General features: G+C 40.3%; 1 protein-coding gene across 3 annotated transcripts in view; it reads left to right on the plus strand.

The window, feature by feature from the left end:
* map3k5 (mitogen-activated protein kinase kinase kinase 5) overlaps positions 1-23,486 on the plus strand; it is a 76,781-nt gene that overhangs the window by 44,887 nt on the left and 8,408 nt on the right. For all 3 annotated transcript variants that reach the window (XM_037750618.1, XM_037750619.1, XM_037750620.1), the window contains exons 7-20: positions 165-335; positions 1,874-1,986; positions 3,487-3,646; positions 4,396-4,549; positions 4,704-4,811; positions 6,493-6,545; positions 8,213-8,308; positions 10,414-10,495; positions 12,767-12,900; positions 16,424-16,551; positions 17,087-17,223; positions 18,034-18,139; positions 20,045-20,202; positions 22,609-22,786. In XM_037750618.1, the coding sequence (XP_037606546.1) occupies positions 165-335; positions 1,874-1,986; positions 3,487-3,646; positions 4,396-4,549; positions 4,704-4,811; positions 6,493-6,545; positions 8,213-8,308; positions 10,414-10,495; positions 12,767-12,900; positions 16,424-16,551; positions 17,087-17,223; positions 18,034-18,139; positions 20,045-20,202; positions 22,609-22,786 (1,778 nt within the window). The remainder of the gene's footprint in view (positions 1-164; positions 336-1,873; positions 1,987-3,486; positions 3,647-4,395; positions 4,550-4,703; positions 4,812-6,492; positions 6,546-8,212; positions 8,309-10,413; positions 10,496-12,766; positions 12,901-16,423; positions 16,552-17,086; positions 17,224-18,033; positions 18,140-20,044; positions 20,203-22,608; positions 22,787-23,486) is intronic.

The raw sequence follows: 23,486 nt of genomic DNA on the forward strand, positions 1-23,486 counted from the left end.
AATAAGTGTCACAAACACCCACGACAGCTTTCCACTGACACATGCCTGGATGGATATTTGCTCAGAGCAGATTAGCTTTCGCTTCATTGCTGCTCGCTCAAGTTAAAAAAAAAAGAAATGTTTGAACCTCCCTGACTTTGCATGCTGTGTGTTTGTGTGTGCAGGAGGAACCTGCCGGGCGACAGACAGAAGGCTCTGGACATAATGCTGCCCCTGGTGGAGGGCGAGGAGCAGGTGGCCTCGGACATCTACTGCCTGGTGGGACGGATCTACAAGGACATGTTCCTGGAGTCTCACTTCACTGACACGCCGAGCAGAGACAGTGGCACACACTGGTGAGAGAGTCTCCTCCAGACACTGAGTCACACATAAATATTGCTAGAAGAAATGTTTCAAAGGGCAAGATACATGATGGATGCCTTGAAGGTGACTCACTAGATCGTATAAATGGAAACAAGGACTTAAGTAGCTGTTATCGTACAGGTAAAAACCCTTTGTTGAGTGAGGAGTATTACAAGTCATTCAAAGAAACAGGCGGGCCACAAGTCTGCAAATGACAGCTCATTACAGCAGTTACGTGCAAAAGATCACACAACTTGTTGCACCTTAAAGCAAATATGCATGAGAACAAACATACATGATGTTCCAAAAGATGATGAAACCAAGATGATTTAAGAGTTAAGATGACAAAGAAAGCAGTGATTAAAGTAATATAGTGATGTTAAAAGGTCTGCCCTGTGTCAGCAGCACTACGGGCTCCTAATGGTAAGAGGGAATAGTGATAGAGTCATATTTTTGTGCCTCATCAATATACGTATTGTATTTTTATATTTTATATTGTATTATCTTTTATATTTTTTTATATTTATATTGCACTATCTCCCTTTTTTATTGTATTATCTTTTTTAGCAGCTATGGGATTGTCACAATCTAATTTCGTTGTACTTACAATGACAATAAAGGGCTTGAATCTTGAATCTTACACTCAAACACACTCAAAGGACATACAAAAGATGAAAATATTAACATACAAAAGTCACCAGTACATTTTAAATATTGGTGTTCAAAAGTTTCACATATAAAAATAAGTGTAGGAGTAAAGTTTAAACAAAAAACAATGCAGAGAAGCAGGGGTAATTGCCATATTTATAGTATGAACAACAGTTTTTAAGAGTGAGCATTTCTAAGACTCTTTTTGTAAACCATGTTCAGACCTTTTGGATAACGAAGCTGCATGTTCACAGCATGAGCGCGCTGCAGGAAAAACCTGCAGGATCTGCTTGTTGCTAATGAGTCAGCAGAGATCGAGATGCATGTGGAGGGTTTCCAGCACCTTGTTGAATCCAGGAAGACTGTTCTGATTCAAATCAGGGTATTACTCGGTACTAGCTTGTTCTCCATCTCCTGTGAGTATGGCAGTCATGTAGCTGCAGAAGTTGACTTAATAACGGAGCAATAATAATAATAACACGAGGCTGTTGATTGCCTTCAACTGGAAATTGCTCTTAAGATTTCATATCTCAGTCGATTGAATATGCTGCTTGCGTTATCAAGCTCCCATCTGGCTGTTATTTTCAGTTGCACGGCACAACTTGGCAGAGGCCCCTAATAACATTCACACCCTTCCCTCAGCGCAACAGATTGCTCATTAAATAAATGAGAATTTCTTGTTTTGTGAGGCTACTTGCAGTTTGGCGTTCTGCGGTCCCAACTCAATATGGCTGTAATTGTTTTTGTAACTTGAGGTGTCTCAGGAAGGCGGGGGGAACCCCGTGAAATCATCCGTTATCTGAGGAGATGCTAGGGATTTGGAATGACGCATTTCTTGGAGGAAAAATGTTTATTGAAATCATTTTTTTTCTTCCTCTCTCAGGTTTAAAAAGGGGTTCGCGTCAGAGCCGACACTACACTCTGGGATCAACTATGCTGTTCTACTCCTGGCAGCCGGACACCAGTTTGAGACGTCTTTGGAGCTTCGTAAAGTGGGTGAGTGGATGCTAGATTTGATATCTGTCTTAACTCTGCAACAGTCCTTTATGATCATATCGCTCCAGGGCATGTATTCGGAAAAAAGGGTAGGAAATTACAAAAGGAAAGTTTGTGTTTCATGATTTGCATCCATATATGAAAATCTGCAGATTAAAGCTGCACTAATCAATATTTTATATGAACAATGGACAAAATGCAATGTCATTATCACCTGCAGTTTCCCCTCAGGTCCACAAAGCGTTGTAATATAACTCATTGTTTTGGTTTTACGGATCGCAACGTCACCGTTATGGCTCAGTCTCAGCGCTCTCATCAACCAGCTGAAAACCATGTTCGCAAACAGATTCCTCTTTACATATCTGGGAGACACAAAGCAACATTTGTAGTTGTGTTTCTGTCTGCCTGACGCATGTAAGTCCAATATTCACTCTCCTTTTAGCTTTTGTTTTGGTCTCCAACACCTCAGGAGGGAAATATGTCTAGTAGCTCCACTATAGAGAGGTGAAGTCCCTCCCCTTCCTGTGGACCCCATGGAGCCTTACTTCGGAAAAAAATATGAACGGTAGTCAACGGTGAAAGACAAGTATTTTTTTGATCCCGTTTGAATTGACTTTTTTGACTTGCAAAATTATCTTTTAAATTGACAAACATCATATGGGTGATTTTTGGAGCAATTCAAACGGGATCAAAGAAATATTTGTCTCTCGCAGTTGACTACCGTTCATATATTTTCTGAAATAAGGTCCCATGGTGGTCCACCGGAAGGGGCGGGACTTCGCCTCTCTATGTTCACTAGCTGGTCGTAAACTGTGTGTGTCTGTCTGCTGTTTTTTTGGTGCTGGGAAAGGTAGCATAAAATTGTTTTTTTAGGGCTGAAAACATCTGTCTGCTGCTACAGAAAACGATGCCTTGAGAGCCGTGAGCGTAAACGATGAGCTGAAAGAAGCAATAAAGCTCCACAGAGCTGAGGGGAACTTGGTGATAATGCTCTGTGTGCATCACTACTAGCAACTCCTGTCACATTACCCAGTGTGTTACAAAAATATTGATTGCTTTAATAAAGAAAAATCAGATTATCTATAGTAACATTTCCTCCTGTTAAGCCCTTATTCCCAATCCTCTGCGTCTGCTCTGAAATGTGAGGCTCAGAGGAGCTGAGGAATGTGGGAAACAGAGTGAACAGTCCTGGGAATCGGCCCCACCCTCCGTCCCTGTAGATCCTGGTCTCCCCCAGCGCTGTTCCCTGCGACCCCCACCTGCCTCTCCAAATAGCTTGTTACTGCAGTAGGACATGTAGCAGCAGGAGCCAAAACCATTATCAAAATTACCTTTACATTCTTGCAAAAAACAATGACAAATCCAAACCTTTGTACTGCAAGTTGTGGCATATCCAGTCTCTCCTCAGCTGTCTCGTCTGCTTAAAATCTCACTCTGTGATGGCCTGAGGGGAAATGCAATATCTTCCTATTGTATTAAACACTCTTTCATGTTTTAAAGGAGTGAAGCTGAGCAGCCTGTTGGGGAAAAAAGGCAGCCTGGACAAGCTGCAGAGCTACTGGGACGTGGGCTTCTTCCTGGGCGCCAGCATCCTGGCCTGCGACAACACCAGGGTCATCCAGGCCTCTGAGAAACTCTTCAAACTCAAAGCCCCCATCTGGTGAGAACACGGATAAGACGCTCTCATATTATGATGCCAAAAATAAAAACACATTTTACACAGCAGCATCCATCATCGACTGCACCGGTGTCATCGTAGCTCTGCTTTCCCTTGAAGCCACAGTGGCATCTGTGGCCATTGTGTGGAGGTATTGGTGTGTATAAATGGAGAAACGGGGAAACAAATCCCAATATTATCCTTGTAACGATCAACATTTTCATATGACGAGCATATGAAAGTAACTAATCCATGCTATTCTCACATAATTCCTTCATAGCGGAGGAACAAAGTCTTAACTATCTGCAATAATGCATAATTTAAGACTTCATATCCTCAAGATTTTATGACCGTAGCAGTTGTACAACATGTGGAGGAGTACAGTAAACTGTCTGCAGCTCCTTTTTTAAGAGCCTGCTGTTCTTTATTTGTGTTTGTGCTGTGAAAACTCTTTAAGTTTCCATTAATGTCACAAAGAAAAATGAGCCCCAGCATGGAAACACAATCATATGGTATTGTTTGTTTCTGTGATGCTTCTTGATCTATGCTCGTGGGTTTAAAACAATATAATACACATGCAGATTATCTGCCAGTAAGTTGTTTTGTTTGCAGATGTTTTCCTGATGAGAAATGGGATGTCAATTACATTTCGTCTGGCTCTGACGTTTGGTTACATTTGGTTAAGTAAAGATTTGGATTCTGGCTGTTTTTCTGGGCACAGTTAATACATGTTTCTTCTTTTATATTCTCAGGTACCTGCGCTCGCTGGTGGAGACCATCCTGATCTACCAGCAGTTTAAGAAACCCGGCATGGAGCAGCCGGCGCCCAAGCAGGAGCTGGTGGACTTCTGGATGGACTTTCTGGTGGAGGCCACCAAGAAAGACGTCTCCTCTGTCCGATTTCCTGTAAGTAATTCCAGCCATGGATCCAATTAACCCCAAATGATGAAGCTCAGGGGCCAATCAGAGGCTGAGATTTACTGGGCAGCTCTCGGGTTCAATATGTGGAAACAAAAGAAAAAGATCATGTGCTCAGCAAACACATTTATGTCTTCTCCAGGTGTTGATATTAGAGCCCACTAAAGTGTACCAGCCTTCATATTTGTCCATAAACAAAGACGTGGATGACAACACGGTGTCTATCTGGCATGTCGCCCCTGATGACAAGGTGGGTGTCCATCTTTTATATCATCCAATAACACTGACCTCCCCGTTGACACATTCTTCTTGTAGTAATGAGCTGTTCCTGAATCAAGCATCTTCACCTTCTGTTATTCAAAATACTTCCATTATCAGTCTGGATGTGTATAATTGCATGTTTTGATACACAATTAGCAAAAATACTACACTGTCTGTGACAAACGATGCCAAAATTCTCCAAACGTGACGATACTCGTTTTTCTACTGTCGGGGCTCGAGACGAACATCTTCCGGAGGACGATAGAAAATGTGATTGGGATGCAGTAAACTCACTATCAACACGTCGATAGGGACGCACCCTATCATTTCCCTGATAAGGCTACATTGTGAGCAACAAATCCATGTTGAAATCAGCAGGACGGGAGCTAGTTAACGTTAGCTATTAGCTCCGTGCAGGACTGTGCTGCTTACCGGCTGCTAACCACTAACGATAACTAGCTCTCATCCTGCCGATTTCAACATAAAAGGTGCCATTGATTAACATTATGATGCATCAATTTAGTAAAAATGAGCATTGGGTGAAGGTAAATTCTAACGTTATCATGATGCGTTCAGATGTAATCTTGTAAAATGTAGTTTATGGGGAGTAACTTGAATAAATCCAGTTGTTTGAAGGAGATGTTTTCACAGCAATATAAAATAGATAATAGAGAGTGAATTATGACCTGTTTAACTTACTAACAAAAACCAGTATGCAAACAGTAATAAAGGAGTCGATGTCTAAGTACATGCGATTTATTGTTTTGTTTTTGTTTATTACCGTGGTATCGAATTGGTATCGACTACTAAATTTCTGGTATCGTAACATCCCTAGTGTCGGCCTTGTGTACATATAGTATGCCAAATGTTTGGGAGATTTATAAACCTTTATATAAGTGATGAAACCATGGACACTTTAATCCATTATGGCTTGTTGCCCAGTACAAAGTATAAGAAGATGCTAGCATGTCAGCATACATTATTTTGAGAGAGCGCAAAATGTTAAACAATCTTGAATTTTAAGCACATTTTTTGGGGGGGGCAAATGCACATTAAATAATAAAGGCTATAAGTAAACACGGACCACTTTACAAGGTGAATAATCATCATAACATAGCCACAGAAAATGCTTGTTTCTGATTGGCTGGCATCCATCGGTACACCTCAAACATGTTCTATATCATGCTGCAAGTAACCATAGCAACAATACTGATGCTTTACATTATGTAAACTAATTAATGATTAAATCAAAGTTGCTTAACAGAAGTTAACAGATGGATGGTGATGTTTCGCCGTCTTTGGTTGGACGCTACGCTGCGATAATGGACTCTTGTTTCCTGTCATGAAGTTCTTTGCGTCTGCTTTATTGATTATTTTCTCATATTGTAGTACATTATTGCTTACATACACTGCAGCTCATAAGCAAAAGTGGTTACTCGCCAGTAAAGCTGCTACATCAGCTACACTGGCTTCATCTTTTCATTTAATTCATGTGCTGCTGAACCAATGTAGTAATAAACACTAATGGATTTTTATTACCGTAAGACAGATTTTTGATAATGCTACTACTCTAATACTAGAATCAATCTGCTACAACCAGACAGTGTATTGATTGATTTAACGTCTCCCGGGAGCTGTAATGATGATATTTGATTTGATCTCTCCTGCAGCACAAGGGGATTCACGAGTGGAACTTCAGCGCCACATCAGTACGAGGTGTCAGGTCAGTGTCTGCTCTCTTCTAATGACACACTCGTATTACAGCTGAGTGATGTGACAACGACCTCGCACCCGTCTCCAGAGGGTGACTGGTTTAAATTTATCATCATGGTGGGACGGCAGAAAATTGTTTGGCTCCACTACATCTCTAAAAGTTACCAGATTAATGTATTGAATCATGTCTGCATTGAGAAGGATGTCACAACTCTTTTAAACCAACCTTGCCATTAAGTTTGTGCTGTTTTCATCTCGCAAGTGTGTTAATATTGGCATGTATCAATCACATGCTAATGTGCACTAATATATAAAATACATGCAAATATATATGTTGAATATATTTTAATCGACAGACCTAATACTAATATTAAATAAGTGACATATTATGAGCCAAACAAATATTTTTACTGTATTACTGTAAATATGTAAATGTCTCACATTAGGGCCTAACATGTGTTATCTAAGCATGCACAAAAGCATTTTATTAAATGCATACGAAATGCAGATTTTAGACACTTCACCTCTCTCAGCTCCAGACTGTATCAGAGTGCTCCATTAACACCACAGACGGTCTACCGTGGACAGGTTTCATGATGTCTTTCTCTGCGTCTCCTTTTTCCACGGTCCTCAAAGGAATTCAGTGTCAGCTGAGTGGAGGGCTGTGCTCACATGTTGCTAGGGAACGACTCTTTCTCTGTGCCCACTCAGCCTGCAGACAGTCAGCAGGACACAATAGAGGCTCTGCGAGCAACAATACGACCACACATGCAGTCGCTCCGTCGTCTGGCTCGGGCAGCTCTGGCATTGGCACAACAGCTAGTTGGAGTTGGACAATCGCTCGTTCCCAGGGGATAAAAGTTTCCATTTAGCTGTTGAATCGAAGCTCAATTCAGCATCATTTAATTTGACAATTTGCAAAACAACTTTTGTGTTTGTTCCAGACGCAGAATTTGTCTCATATTCATAATACTGCATACTTACTGTGTATATCAGTAAGATGTATTGTTATTACATCCTGTGGAGGACGGAACCTGACAAACTAAATGAATAAATAAATAAATTACTTGATAAATAAATAAATAAATAAATATGTTATTAAATATAGCAAAATAATATTTTAGTAAAATTGTACCAATTGATAAAATGTGACAGAATTTATATTTCTGTTTGAATTTGCTTCTTAATTTATTTGTCTTTGTATTAATTCCCTTATTATTTTTTTTACTCTTCTGTTTTTTTTCTTTTATTTATTTATGTATTTATTTTTATTAATTTCTAAATGTATTTATTTATTTTTGCGTTTGTTTATTTATTTTTTATTTATTTATTTTTGTATTTATTTTTTTAATTATTTTATATTTATTTTTAAATGTATTTATGCATTTATTTATTTATGTGTTCTTTTTAATTTTACATTTCTTTACACATTTCTTTTTACATTTCTTTATGCATTTCTACCTCATTATTTCTCATTATTTTTTAACTTCCTGCATTTGTCACGTCTACTGGTGTTCACATTTTGATGGAGTGACCGTCCACATGCAGTGACAAACAGTCTTTTATTTCATACCCAGAGATTTAATGGCTGATGTCATAAGTCCAGAGAAAGGCTTCATTCATTCATCTGCTCTCATTGGATCATCGTCCAACTAACTGTGATCCGTCTCTCCTCAGCATCTCCAAGTTTGACGAGCGCAGTGCCTTCCTCTACGTGCTCCACAATGCAGAGGACTTCCAGATCTACTTCTGCACAGAGATGCACTGTAAAAGGTCTGTTCTCCGTCTCTCTCTCTCTGCGTTTGTTTGGCACCATTAAGCTCATAAAGGTGGTGTTTCAAACAGTCAGTAGACTATTAATCATGTTAACATTTTACAACTTCATTTAATGTGAGGAAAATTATTTAATGAGCCTCCCCTGTTACTTTCAAATTTATATTATTGAGTTTTATAAGCCAGTCACTGACAATAAGCTTATAATCACAACACAACTGTCACCAATTTATTAACAGAGGCATTAAATCTATAAAAGCGTAGCAGCCAGTCAGATTATAAGCACACAGCCGAGAGGAAGCTACGGAAATGGCGGACGCTGCGCCGAAAAAAAGACAAATATAATGAGGCGAAACATCAAGCGAACAAAGCTCAAAACGAGAGTGAATCTGGGGGTGGCTGAAACAGTTTTGTCCCCTAAAACTCAGCTGTCATTGAACCAACATCTGGTTTTTCTGATATATTTTTGATCATAAAGATTAATATCAGTCTACTAAAGACTGTAAACTCTCTCTCGCTGCAGTGAGTTTATCTTCTCTGCTTGCCCCCACCTCTACAGTAGTTCAGGCCCTCTTGTCAGCTCTGAACTCAGGTGGGAAGTTTCGCAGCTCTGCGTCACCACGAGCACACCTTGTTTCCTTTTCATCACCACCGTGTTCCTCGCTAGCTGCTCGGTGAAGCACTGAGTGTTCAGACTTGTGACTCTCACATCAGAGGCGCCCGAGCACTTCAAGTCCCATTATGTGGAGTGTGAGAGTCAGTGAGTCATGCCGGCTGTTGTTATGATGCTGCCCTGCTTTAATACAGAGAAACAGGAGTGACGGTGGGAAGGGGAGGGGTGAGAAGGAAGGAAGAAATAGGTGGTACAAAGAGGAAGCGACCCGGCCTGATTTAACATGTGTGCAGACATAAGCGCACACGTGTACCTCAGAACACCTGCAGGCCGCCGTGTGTGACAGCGTGACAAGACAACGTGTTAATTCACAGCTTGTGTGCAGTGAGAGTGGTTAGAGGTTGTTATATGTATGTATCTGTGTGGGAGGTGTGCATGTAAGCAAACTGTAACCCCTTCTGGATAAGACCACCAGCTACGGTAAACACTGCCACTCAAGCACAATATGTACTTAATGGATCTTGTGCAACATGTTGCACAAAGTGAAGGAGTTCAAGTCCCTCGGGGTCATTGAGGGGACAATGGAACGTGAAATTGGCCAGAGAATTGGGGCAGCGGGGGCGGCATTGTATTCGCTTTACCGCACCGTTGTGACGAAAAGAGTGCTGAGCCGGAAGGCAAAGCTCTCGATCTACCGGTCAGTCTTTGTTCCTACTCTCACCTATTGTCATGAGGGCTGGGTCATGACCGAAAGAACTAGATCGCGGGTACAAGCGGATGAAATGGGTTTCCTCAGGAGGGTGGCTGGCGTCTCCCTTAGAGATAGGGTGAGAAGCTCAGTCATCCGTGAGGTACTCGGAGTAGAACTGCTGCTCCTTTGCATTGAAAGGAGCCAGTTTAGGCGGTTTGGGCATCTAGTAAGGATGCCCCCCCTGGGCGCATCCCTAGGGAGGTGTTCCAGGCACGACCAGCTGGGAGGAGGCCACGGGGAAGACCCAGGACTAGGTGGAGAGATTATATCTCCACACTGGCCTGGGAATGCCTCGGGATCCCTCAGTTAGAGCCTGTTAATGTGGCCCGGGAAAGGGAAGTTTGGGTTCCCCTGATGGAGCTGTTGCCCCCGCAACTCGACCCCGGATAAGCGGTTGAAGATGAGTGAGATGAGTGAGATGAGTGAGAGTATAAACTCAATAAGCCATAAGTGTTTTTGCATCATTTTTTTACCTGCACTTTTTTTGTTATGAAGCAATATTCTACAGAAAGGGAGATACTAATACTCTTGTTGTAAAGGCTCTAGGAACTGGTGCGTTATTATATGTTATAAATCAATACAATCACACAGTCAAACATGCTTAGAGCTCAAAATCAGCACTCATTTATTATCTTATTTCTAATCAACTGTCCAAATACCTACTATAGACTCCACTGTGTTTTTCTATGCTGTGTGTGTTTATGATCTGTATTTTGGACTGATGAGGCTTTTCTTTGGCAGATTCTGCGATCTGGTCAACAGCATAGCAGAGGAGGCCTGGAAAGGTCCAGAGGAGGGAGACTGTGACGCCGACGCCTTAGAGGTGAGACGACTGAAGACTACATTTACTCCTATGTTGGCTGAGATCGTTTTTTAGTTTAAAATATTCAATCGGTGATTAATCACATGATTGTCAATGATTAATTGTGATTAATCACACATTTTTTATCTGTTCAAAATGCACCTTAAAGGGAGATTTGTCAAGTATTTAATACTATTATCAACATGGGAGTGGGCAAATATGCTGCTTTATGCAAATGTATGTATATATTTATTATTGGAAATCAATTAACAACACAAAACAATGACAAATATTGTCCAGAAACCCTCACAGGTACTGCATTTAGCATACAAAAATATGCTCAAATCATAACATGGCAAACTGCAGCCCAACAGATAACAGCAGCTGTCAGAGTGTCAGTGTGCTGACTTGACTATGACTTGCCACCAAACTGCATGTGATTATCATAAAGTGGGCATGTCTGTAAAGGGGAGACTCGTGGGTACCCATAGAACCCATTTTCATTCACATATCTTGAGGTCAGAGGTCAAGGGAGCCCTTTTGAAAATGGCTATGACAGACAAACCATCTTTCAAGAGTTAATTAGCTTTGGGCGAGTTCCTTTTTAGTGTCAGCGATCTGACTATTTTTCATGCTTCCATCAAAAGACAAAGAAATGCAGATTTTTTTACTGCAGTGAAATAAGTAATCAATAATGTATTTCCCTCTCTTTTTATAACATAATGCCTTTAACAAAATTCTGTTTTAAGCATGTATGAACTTCCATCTAGCTTTTCTAATTCAGTTCATCACAGTTTGCATTTTAATAAGTGGATGGAAACGCAGAGAACATGAACAGTAACCTGCTGGGAAAAGGCCTGGATTCTGCTTTGTGTGCTCTGTTGCTTTGACAGTAGAGAACAAACACCTGCCTCTAGCAAAGGAAAGCTAATTACCCCCAAAACGCTGCCTCACCCTTTTTTGGCTCAGTGGCGTGGCACAGCTCAAATGTCTAACAGGTTTCGCTCAAGAACTAGTTTCATATCTGTGTTTGATGCCACATGATCATCATTAGCATCTGCAGCCTTTGTCCAACAACAACAAACAAAACAGGAGCACACTGCAGTAACTGGATTATGTAACAAGAGAACAATAACCTTACAATGAATGGTACAAGTACACAATAACTATACAAGAAAGTAGGTTTAATATGTTTGGATTTGCAGGTTGAAGAAATAAAGTAATCAGACCAAAAATATTTATATTTCATTTATTTATTTGTGAGATATGTTTAAAAGATTAAAAAAGGAAAAGTCTATAAAAAATAAGTTTCTTCACTAAATATGCAGCAACTCAGATTACTTTAAAACAGTGTTAGAGGAGATGATAGTAGCCAAATGCAGTTACATAAATGATTTCAGTTAAGGGCTGTCAAAGTTAACATGTTAAAGATAGAGAGAAGATACTGGTATCATATGAAACTACAAAACGTAACGAATCCTTGGGTACCAACCACGTCGTACTAGCTTGTCGGGAAAGAGGTTAAATAACGCTGTGAAGTTAAGCTAAATTTTGGCGAGAAAAAACTGACATGGCCATTTTCAAAGGGGTCCCTTGACCTCTGACCTCCAGATATGTGAATGAAAATGGGTTCTATGGGTACCCACGAGTCTCCCCTTTACAGACATGCCCACTTTATGATAATCACATGCAGTTTGGGGCAAGTCATAGTCAAGTCAGCACACTGACACTCTGACAGCTGTTGTTGCCTGTTGGGCTGCAGTTTGCCATGTTATGATTTGAGCATATTTTTTATATTAAATGCAGTACCTGTGAGGGTTTCTGGACAATATTTGTCATTGTTTTGTGTTGTTCATTGATTTCAGATGATAAATATATACATATGTTTGCATAAAGCAGCATATTTGCCCACTCCCATGTTGATAAGAGTATTAAATACTTGACAAATCTCCCTTTAATGTACATTTTGAACAGATAAAAAATGTGCGATTAATTTGTAATTAATCGCAATTAAATATTTTAATCGATTGACAGCCCTAATTTCATTAATCTGTAATCAAATACTACACTACTACAGGCACAGTGGAAGGAGAACATATAGTCTCTATAAACCTTTTCATCGCCATACTGTTGCTAGGGCAACAGCTTTGGTCCCGCTTACTTCCTGTCAGCTGCTGCATTAACAAACATTGCAATAGGAAATACAAAAGGGCTCAATTCAGACTCTTTATGTTGTCAAGTTTGAAAAGGTCTATAGTGACTGTTGTGTGCTTGTTGCTCTCGTCTCCTCAGTACGACTATGAGTACGATGAGCACAGAGAGAGGGTGGTTCTGGGAAAAGGCACATTTGGAGTCGTGTACGCGGGCCGAGACCTCAGCAACCAGGTCCGCCTGGCCATCAAAGAAATACCAGAGAGAGACAGCAGGTGAGTCTGCCCCGACATTTCACAGGGAAAGGACACTATGTTCTCTTTTATTTGTCTCTCTGAAGGTTTCACACTGTTGTTACCAGAGAAAGAAGCATTTTGTACGGTACCTCTGAAATTCCAGTGTCAAAATGTAATCTCACTCTTGTACAGTACATAGATGTGATGTTACTTACAGGCACAAGCATTTCACATTTTTTGCCTCGCTAACAGTCAGTCTGTCTATTAGTAAGACTTCACCTTATAAGGACATTTGGTGTGGACATTCATGGTCTCCTAAGGGACCTTGTAACCCTTCATCTAACACCACAAATCGGTCAGACATTTCCCTCAACTAGTGTTTTTGTCCATGACGAGTTGTCGCAAAAACTAATTTTACTTAAAGGTGCCCTGTGAGGTTTTCTTGTTAACAAACTAATGTTATGTTAACGTCATTGTTTGTTTGTTTTTGTACCCTTGAGGTCTAACAAACTCCTTCCTCATAAGATAAATATTTCAAATCCTGGATTGTTTACATCCATGTTTGCTGGCTTGCAGACGTCTTCTTCCCTGGAGCATTGCTACGATTCTTTGTGCATTACAGCTACAGACTGTCTGAAAGAAGGCTGCACAATGTATTGTTTTTTATCTTCATCACGAAAGACTGCGATGTTGCACTTGGAATATAATAACAACTCTTTTTTTTATTTGTTTATTTGTTTTTATTATTTAACCTTTATTTATCCAGGTTAGTCTCATTGAGATTAAGATCCTCTTTTCCAAGGGAGACCTGGCCAAGACGGTCAGCAGCAAGAACACAAAGCTGCAGACACAGATAAAAATACAGTTCACTAACACTAAAAGCACTAACGTTTGCATTAAAAGAGAGCTATCTAAAGACAAACGGGTGGACAAAAAGGAACTTTTCTGGGAGTCAGCTGTACAACAAGGGAAGCTAAAAACATTGGCATGCTATAGAGTCTTCTTCTAAAGCCATCATTTTAGATTTAAAAATGTTTAATGATACCAGCTCCTTGATTTTCAAGTCATTTTGGATCAAATTCCAGGCTGAGGGTGCAGAATATGCCAAAGCCCTTTCCCCAATTTTTGTCCGAGCTTTTGGGACAGAGAGCACAAAGAGGTCCTGTGAACGCAGTGAATACTGTCCACAATTTTTCTGCGTAATAAAAACACTTAAGTATTGTGAGAGCAGACCCAGAATCACCTTATATATATATATATATATATATATAAGGATGTACCAATGGGAACCAACTAGGGTTTAAAGCCCGGGAAACAGTATTCCCGGGAATACACAACCAAACTATTTCCCGTTTACTGAGAAATATGATAACGGGAGAAACTATGCTATATTCCAGGCATAAACTAAAAAGTAAAAAACATAAACCCTCATCAAAAATTCCACAGGGTGCCTTTAAGTTAACTGTGAATATTCGAGGATGAATATCTTTGGTGACCCACTGACCTTTGCTCTTGCACACAATATATTTCCTAATCTAATTAGCAGATTGCCCTGAAATTCATGTTAAGAAGAGGATAAACTCTTTTTTATTTGAAGCCACCCTCAAGACATTCTTGCAGATCTTTTATTTATCATCGTGTGCAAAGATGAAATCACAGCCTGAATGTTAACAGGTGCCTGAGCTGTTAATGCCTCCTCTTGTTCAGCTCTGCCGTTGAGCATCATTAAGACAAGTGCTGCTTCCCTCCGACTGAGAGTGTGAAGCGCAGATCAGCAGTGTCCCTGGTGGTTTCTGGCTTTTTCGTTGTTCTGCTATCCACTTGAGTGACTGGTTGGTGTTGGAGCTGTGAAGGCGAACTCCCACCCTCCGCCTTGAATTCCCACCACTGCCTCATGCTTAAAACGCCTGTCTACTCATAGCTCTATACTCCGCTCGAATTGCAAGACTCTTCTCTCACAGATAGATGATCCGATGCCACACTTTGTTCCGCTAATCACATCAGCGAGTCAGCAGGGCGCTCGGCTGCACAGAATGTGGAGGATTTGGGTAAATAATTCAGGAGTAGACTGAAATCTCCAGACAGGCAGAGAGGGAAAGAGAGCGAGGGTGTGATTCATGCAGAGAGTCGAATGTGAAAAGAAATCACTGGTAGGCATGTTCTCAGTGTTCAGAGGTACCTTTTGTTCTGGTCAGATATCAGGATCACTCTTTCTCTGCTTTATTCTTTGGCTTTTGGCATGTCAGTTACATTTATCCTGTTTACTGTCATTCACTTAAAGGAGACGACACAGTGACAATGACATCTCTATAGGTCTTCTTTCTCTACTGAATAAGGGGCCGTTCACATGACGCCTAGCCGTACCGTTTTCATCCTTTTATCCAAGGTGCTTGGGAGGTTGCGCTCCTGTCGCGCCTGCCGTTGCTAAGCAACCAAAACCGGCGTGCTGCGATGACGATGATGAAGTTTTGGTAATTTAGCTGGAAGACTCGCTGACTGAACTAAACCAAATCTACACAAAGATAGATAGATTCCATCACTGTAAATCCCTCACAAGCAGCTTTACTGCTCGATGTGACAAGTCGGCTGACCTTTCAGCCAGATGTGACATTATCGGACGGAAAAGAAAAGATAAGACAAGATAGTCCTTTATTAATCCCGCAGAGGGGAAATTTGCAAAAAGGGTGAAGCAAGTAAAATAGTCCATCTTTGATCTTCAACAAATGAATCATTTTGACTGATTCAACAAGAAACCTTCAAAATACCACTGAAGGAGAGATAAGGAACTGCAAAAATCTGTACCTGTAGACAAGGGGTGGCCCAGAATATTCAACGATTTGATCTAAGGAGCCTGATTCAACTGCCGGTCTCACAGTTGAATCGTTGCAGTGATGGGAAAATGTGGTTATGAAACAAAGGATCATTCATAAATAACAACAACGTAAGGCTACTGTTTCAAAATCTAAGAATAGATGTGTTAATTAGAGCACTCACATAAGAACGTAGCACTATCAGAGCCCTAGATATTATCTGAATTTATGAACGATTCTCTAAAATCAGCTGTGGGAGGCATGTAGAAACATCTGTTTGCATAGCATATAACAGCTTTTTGCAGCTTCCTGTCGTTTCCCTTCTGTCTGTGGATTGCTACAACGGGGAAAATGAAATTAGGACTGAAAGTTATATTTAAAACCTTGAGAAGCAAGCAGGCTAAACTGCTAAATGATTGTAACGTGTATTCAATAACTTAGTTGTTTTTGCTATTTTTCTATAGAAACAGAGCTTAACAGAGGGGGATCAATCAGCAAAAACAAACATGATTTGACGATCAGTCGACAATAGGCAAGACTTAACTTATCAGATGCGATTATGTAAATATTTAGTTGGGACACACTCCTACTGTAGACACGATAAATCGAGAAAAAATAGAGAATACTGTCTATTTTTGTGTGTTGAGTAAATTCTCCTTCTTCTTTAGTGTTGTATCAGCGTGACATCCAGCACTTTTCCAAACACATCTATATACAGTACAGCACTGACACATAATGTTTTTTTAATCCAGGTACTCTCAGCCGCTCCACGAGGAGATCGCTCTCCACAAGCACCTGAAGCACAAGAACATCGTCCAGTACCTCGGCTCCATCAGCGAGAACGGTTTCATAAAGATCTTCATGGAGCAGGTGCCTGGAGGTGAGACCTGCTGTCGCTCTTCTGTTCTTATAATGAAAGAATATATTAAAGCAAGAGATACACACAACTTGAGACTGAGAGAACAAAAATGCTCCCCAGGCTGCAGATTCCAAGTCTCAAATATCTGTATCATCTTACAGAAATTCTTCAAGAGGCTGTTATTGCTCATCTTGTTTTTCCTTCATCCTTTATCCTAACCTGAATTAAGATATATTTACCGAAAATAATACATTTGTACTGAACTAAATTGTCTTGGAGTAGAGTTTTAAAGTTAATAGAAGTTGAAGCAATAACCAGAAAGTAACTTCAAGCATCAAAATCCACTTTTTACTCCAAAAGAACAATATTTCACACTCGTCACTAAAACTGTTTCTGAAATAAATGCATGGAAAATGGAGTTTACACATGATTTATCAGAAGTATCGAAGTAGAAAAATACTTGGAATTGCAGACTTATCTGCAGAACAGTGCTGCTGATCTCAGGTCAGAGTGTGCGTATTGATCGTTGTTGTACTTTGTCCCCGGTGGCGTCCAGGAAGTCTGTCTGCTCTGCTGAGGTCCAAGTGGGGCCCTCTGAAAAACAACGAGCCCACCATCGGCTTCTACACGCGGCAGATCCTGGAGGGACTCAAGTACCTGCACGACAACCAGATAGCTCACAGAGACATCAAGGTGACCAAACAGAAGCTACTGTACATTTAATATCTAGTTAGAGATATCTATCTCTGTTAGTCGACTGAGCCCTTCTTTGGTCGAGGACAGCCCTAATTTTTATAACTATATCTGCTGTAATTTTAAATCTGTACAGCAAAAGAGAACATGTACAGAGGAATTAAATAATTACACGCAACAATGACAAAAAAAGAAAAATGATGAGGTCTGCAGACACTAGACCACAAACACAGACATACAGTAAATAATATAAGGTAACAAACAAGAGAAAGTATTCATAGATTGCAGAATTTCCGTTTTACAGTTTGAGTTAAATTCTTCACTGTTTGTTTGCTCTTGAAAACCCGTCCCCCGTGACTCTCTGTGCACAGTAAATTTGATTTGGTGAATGCATTCCTGGAGCGTCCCAGCTGCTCACAGCGTTTTAGCATTTTCTTTATAGCTCTTCGGCTACAACAGTAAGTCTGACTTCCCTTTTTCTTAAGTAAAACCCCGTCTCTGTTTTATCCCTGTTAAACCAACACTGATAACACAGACAGTCATTAAGGTCAGCAGCCTCTTCCCCATACATCCACCTGATTCAACAACACGGTCATATAAGCATCATTAGCGACCCGTAAATGTTAATCACCTTGTTTTGGCTGGGACGTCGCCCTCCACCTCCTCTTCCTCCTCCCACTCAATGTGTTGTAACCTGCTCTTTGTTACTTTCAAGAATCTGCAAGCATCACCTCACATTATCTGAATATCTCATCGAGGAATCTCAGCAATGAGAATCTGTTCTCACAGATGTCTTTTTCCGATCCGCAGGGCGACAACGTTCTCATCAACACCTACAGCGGCGTCCTGAAGATATCTGATTTTGGCACATCCAAGAGGTTGGCTGGGATCAACCCCTGCACTGAGACTTTCACAGGTACGCTCTGGCTTCCTGTTCACACAAACCCTCAAAAATGCTTGAGATGTCTGCTCTGAAAATCCCCTTTTTTCACAAAACAACAAGGGACCATAGAGTGTAGTCACTGTGGCGTCACCTATTGGTTTGTGGACTGCCGTTTTGAAGCCTCGAGTTCAGCATTTTGGCCGTCGCCATCTTGGTTTTTTGCAACCAGAAGTGACACAAGAGGGTGGAGCTAAGTACAACTGAACACTAAATAAGACATTTTTAGGTGACCAAAAAGGTTTCAATTAACTTTCATGTACTGAAAACACACTGTGAAAGGGTTAAAGTTGTAAGATGAAAACACGGACAACTCCCAGACCGGACCACACCGTGGTAGCGACCAGTCAATCACAAGGTAGCCACGCACTAAAGCATCCCCTGCTTTATGGTCTATTTGACTCTAAATGGGACCATAATTTACTAAATGAACATCATGCTGTATTGAAGAAGACTTGAAACTAGCTATTGAGACCATAAACTCATGTTTACAAAGCTAGAAGTAGCCTCCTTTTCTCATAGACATCTATACAATCAGACTTCTTTCTGCAACCAGAGGAGTCGCCCCCTGCTGGCTGTTAGAAAGAATGCAAGTTTAAGGTACTTCAGCATTGGCTTCACTTTTCAGACCCAGAGGTAAACCATTGCAACGGACCAAACTTTGCTTAGTAGTGGCCATAAATAAAGCTGAGCAGTTAGATAATACTTGTCTTTCAGAGCAGTAATCCAGTCTCAGCTCTTTGGCCAGTAAGTGAGAATACCTGGCTGTTGATGTTCACTTTGGCATGAGTCTTGCGGTCAGATCGGGGAGATTTGAGCCCACATGATGTTGGCACCACGGCGGCCAATTGCAGCTCAGTTTGACCTCCTGGATTAGACCATCTGGCAGCTGATTGGATCAGACAGGGACTCTCCCTGAATGGTGGAGCTCTTTCAGGAAACTGGGCTACTCCTTTTTATAGCCCCGGCCGGCTATAAATGCGTCCCTGCCTGTTTTTAGCTCAGTACATAAGCTTCTAAAAGCAGCAAACACCACCCAGCGGGCTATTATTAGAACAAGAGAGTCCTTTCAATGGGGAGCTGAAATAGTTACTTTGGACTGAGCTGTGATTAATTGACGACACAGAGAGAGAGAGGCTCTTTGTTGTTGCTCACACAAGCTCGGTTTGAAGCTGTTGTAACCTGATTGGTCATTTGCAGGAATTGTGTCATCACCTCAGGACGGAGGGAACTTATAATTAGTCTTAATGAAAGCTATTTGTGGCATTTACATCATTTTCATTCACATGCTGTTGATGTCATCTTTCCCTCTTTTGTGTGTGAAACATTTTGTGGCCTTGAAAATGTATTCAAGACATTTTCCTGAGCAGTCATCTGCAATGCCTGTTTTATATTTAGTTTTATTCATGGAGCTATTAAATGCACAAAAAAAAAAGCAGAGGGTTTGACGCACTTGTAGACTGCATGTAATCAAGATTGCTTTTCCTGCACATTGCTGACAGTCACAGTCAATAATTTACTTATTTACTAGGTTCATTGGTCGGTTATTTTATCAAAGGAAGAAGATAGGCAGCAGCGAGGTCAGTTATTGGTCTCAGCCAGAGCGTCAGCAAGAAAGCAAATAAGTGTATTTCCCAACATATCAAACTGGACATCCTTAAAGGAAGAGAGATCTGAACGTATCAACTATGAATTAATAAAAACAACACATCCAGATCCAAGTATATCTGACAACTTGACAGCCAAGTGAGACTGCATCGAGTTTCTGCTGCAAATAATTCTACACTTTGAAAGTATATTTGGCAGAAAAAAGCGTCTACATCATTACTGAAAATGACTACTAACATCTGTCTGTCTGTGTATTTCTGTTTGTTTGTCCAGGCACACTTCAGTACATGGCTCCTGAAATCATAGACAAGGGTCCTCGAGGGTACGGCAAGCCAGCGGACATCTGGTCTCTGGGCTGCACCATCATAGAGATGGCAACTGGGAAACCACCTTTCTATGAGCTGGGAGAGCCGCAGGCCGCTATGTTCAAGGTGAGAGACGGTCAGCCCACTGGGTGATGTGTTTAATTTTAGCTAAGGAGTTGAAGAAGGCAGGCGAACACCTGTTTCTGTATTGACATCTTCCATAAAGTACAACTATAAAAAAGAAAAACAGCTACAGCTCTGACTGAGGATGTGGTTCATTATCATGTTTAAGAGCTGATAACACCTTGCTGGTTGAGAGTTTACTACCAGCTTCCTGTTGTTATCACTGATTTGTGCATTTTCTCCCATCATTAACAGTCATGTAACAGTCACACGGGGCTGTATACAGCAATGATGAGTTGAAAGTCGTGCTCATCTAAAAATTAAGAAAATTAAAAATCCTGCAAGAAAATATTTTAAATATTTAGAATTTAAATGTTATTCAACCTCAAGAACTATTAAATATTACAGGAAAATTGATGGTGGAATAGTTCACATATTGTAAGTATCATACATTGAAACTTAAAAGACTTGCAAAGCCAGAAATATTGTTTTTATAAAAACATAATCCTTATTCAAGGACCACTTACTAGCTTTTTCCCGAAGCATGCAGCTGCATCTCATTGTCTTCATCAGCGAATTGAGTTTGCTCAGGTCTCATGTGTGATTTGGTTGTCATCATGTCACCTTAATATGTTAATGTGATATCAGGTGGTCGAGTACGAAGGGAGATCATAATAGAAACAGTTTGTTCAGGTTAAATAGGACTGTAATCAAATTACATGTTTAGTGAAAGATGTAAGCAAAATAACACAACCTTATGACACTGTGCCATCTTCATTAAAACGTGACCTGCACCAACACTACCACAATATGTTTTATGTTCTTTTTATTGCCTGATTAAAGATTCTATTTGTGCTGCAATAAACCTCCACGATGGGACCAAACATAATAATAATAATAAAAACTTTATTTGTATAGCACCTTTCATACAAGAAATGCATCGCAAAGTGCTTAACAATAAAAACATTACATTACATTTTTATGTGCTTCACATGAAAATGAACATAAAAACATATTAAAAACTTGAAGATGGCAAATAAAACCAGAAAAAAGGAATAAAATAGAATACATAATATATAATGTAAGATCAAACCCATTGAATAATGATAAAATAGATTAAAAACAGAATTCATAGAATGCATAAATCAAATAAAATACATTTTAAAAGAAGGGCGTTAGTGCATAAGTGCAAAGCAAAAAAGGAATTTCAGTCCTGAGCTAGAGCTACATGAATAATCAGAGTACTGTGAGACAATTAGCTTTTATGAATCCTCAAACTGACTCATTCAAATTATGGAAACCTACTGTACATGCAACTACTATCATAGCCTGGACCTTTAAAATCCACTGGGGGTAGTGTATTTATTAACTAATGCTCACTATATGCTTTTAATAAAAGTTACTTTCCCTCAGCTACATTAACAAGAAAGACACCATCAAATGAAATAACCAGTGAGTCTGACGTCTGCACTTATCAGTTCCCCTTTTAATGGAAACAAAACCAGTGAATCAGCCGTTATGCACCTGCATTGTGTTGCCACCTGCGTGCTGTATCGTGATCGGGAGTTCTGTAGAAACTCCAAATACCGCCTATGCACGAACATTTGTTTGAACACAAACAAAACGCGTGTAGCTCATTGAGAGGAACCATCACAGTTTCTTTGTGCATGTGTCTTTGTTTGAAGTCCTCTACTCACTCGATTTACACTGTGTATTTGCTTTGGATGGAAATATAAAGCGCTCCCGGCTAATTAAATATTGTTCTCGGCCATGTGGAGCCCATTACAGACAGTAAAGATGTTTAAGGGTTGTCTGGAAAGTGTTATTGCGCTCCTGTCAAAATGTGGAATTTTCCATAAGATGTGATTTAATTAAAGGGCTGTGAATTCAAACAAGGAGGCGTTTGTTACTGTGCTGAATATACCTTCTAGTAAACATTAAAACAGAAGCTGGGATCTCACATTTTCTGGACAAAGATCACAGACTTCAACTGCAAGAACAATCACATCATCATTATCTCTAAAAGGATCTCATGTTGCGTCTGCACTTTATATGGTGTGTAGTTTTCCCAAATAGAGAAACAGTCCTTATATACTCTTCACTCATCCCTGAGGAATGTCTCGAGGGAGGGGCATTTCCCTGCTAATCTTAAGTCAACATTCCTCAACAGCAACGACAGGAATTTCTAGGACTCTTATTGTCATAAGAGTCTCGCGCTTGAACTTTGAGCGTTGCTGCCCTGAAGCACAGTCTCACAGTTCACTGGGTAAACACTCGCTGCACGCTTACGTTGTCTCATCAAATCAAATAAAGTCACCCAAAGAGCTCTCTCTCACCTCAGATAGCTTTTCAGAGGCAGTTTAAGTATAACATGTCTATCTGAGCTGAACTTGTGTCCTTTGTCTGCAGGTGGGCATGTTTAAGATCCACCCCGAGATCCCAGAGTCCATGTCGCTGGAGGCCAAAGCCTTCATCCTGCGCTGCTTTGAGCCAGACCCGGACCGCCGCGCCACCGCCTTCGACCTGCTCACCGACGAGTTCCTCACCGTCACCAGCCGCAAGAAGAAGGGCAAAAGCAGCTTCACAGGTGAGTTCAATTCAGATTAGCTCAGCAGCTGATGTTTGTTGTACTTTATTCTTTATTTGCATCTCCATTAGCTTCCATAAAGTTATAATTAAGTTTCCTGGGGTCCACATAAGGTGATAAAAATAGAAATAATCTGCAGTTTAACATCTCTCAGCATCAGTGGAACAACAACAGGTTGAACAAACCAGCCAAGGTTTATTGCCAAGTAGGATTTTCACTTCCAAGGAATTTGCTTCTGTGTTTGGTGCGTACAATAAACACATTAAGAGGAAATAAAAATGCAGGCAAAGCACTGCAAAAGTCAAGAACAGTAATATACAATACATAATACACAATACAAATATGAATATATATATATAGCAAATATGTACAATATAAGTGTTTTAGAATGAGAGAGCGGTACAGTTTAGTGCAGAATGTGCAAACATATAGGAAGTTAAAGGAATAGTTTGATATTTTGGGGAATATGCTTATTTTCTTCTTTTGCAGAGAGAAGACTCTTATCTTATCTTAGCTTAGCATAAATAAACAGGGAGAAACAGCTAGTCTGGCTCTGTTCAAAGGGAACAAAATCCACCGACTAGCACCTCTAAAGCTCACTAATTAACATAATAAATCTTATTTGTTTAATATGTACAATACCCAAACTTTTAAAATAACAGTTTGTGGTTTTAGGAGGGATTATGTGACTATGTTTTAG

The sequence above is a fragment of the Sebastes umbrosus genome, chromosome 18, assembly GCF_015220745.1.
Source record: "Sebastes umbrosus isolate fSebUmb1 chromosome 18, fSebUmb1.pri, whole genome shotgun sequence".
In the NCBI taxonomy this organism is placed as follows: domain Eukaryota; kingdom Metazoa; phylum Chordata; class Actinopteri; order Perciformes; family Sebastidae; genus Sebastes; species Sebastes umbrosus.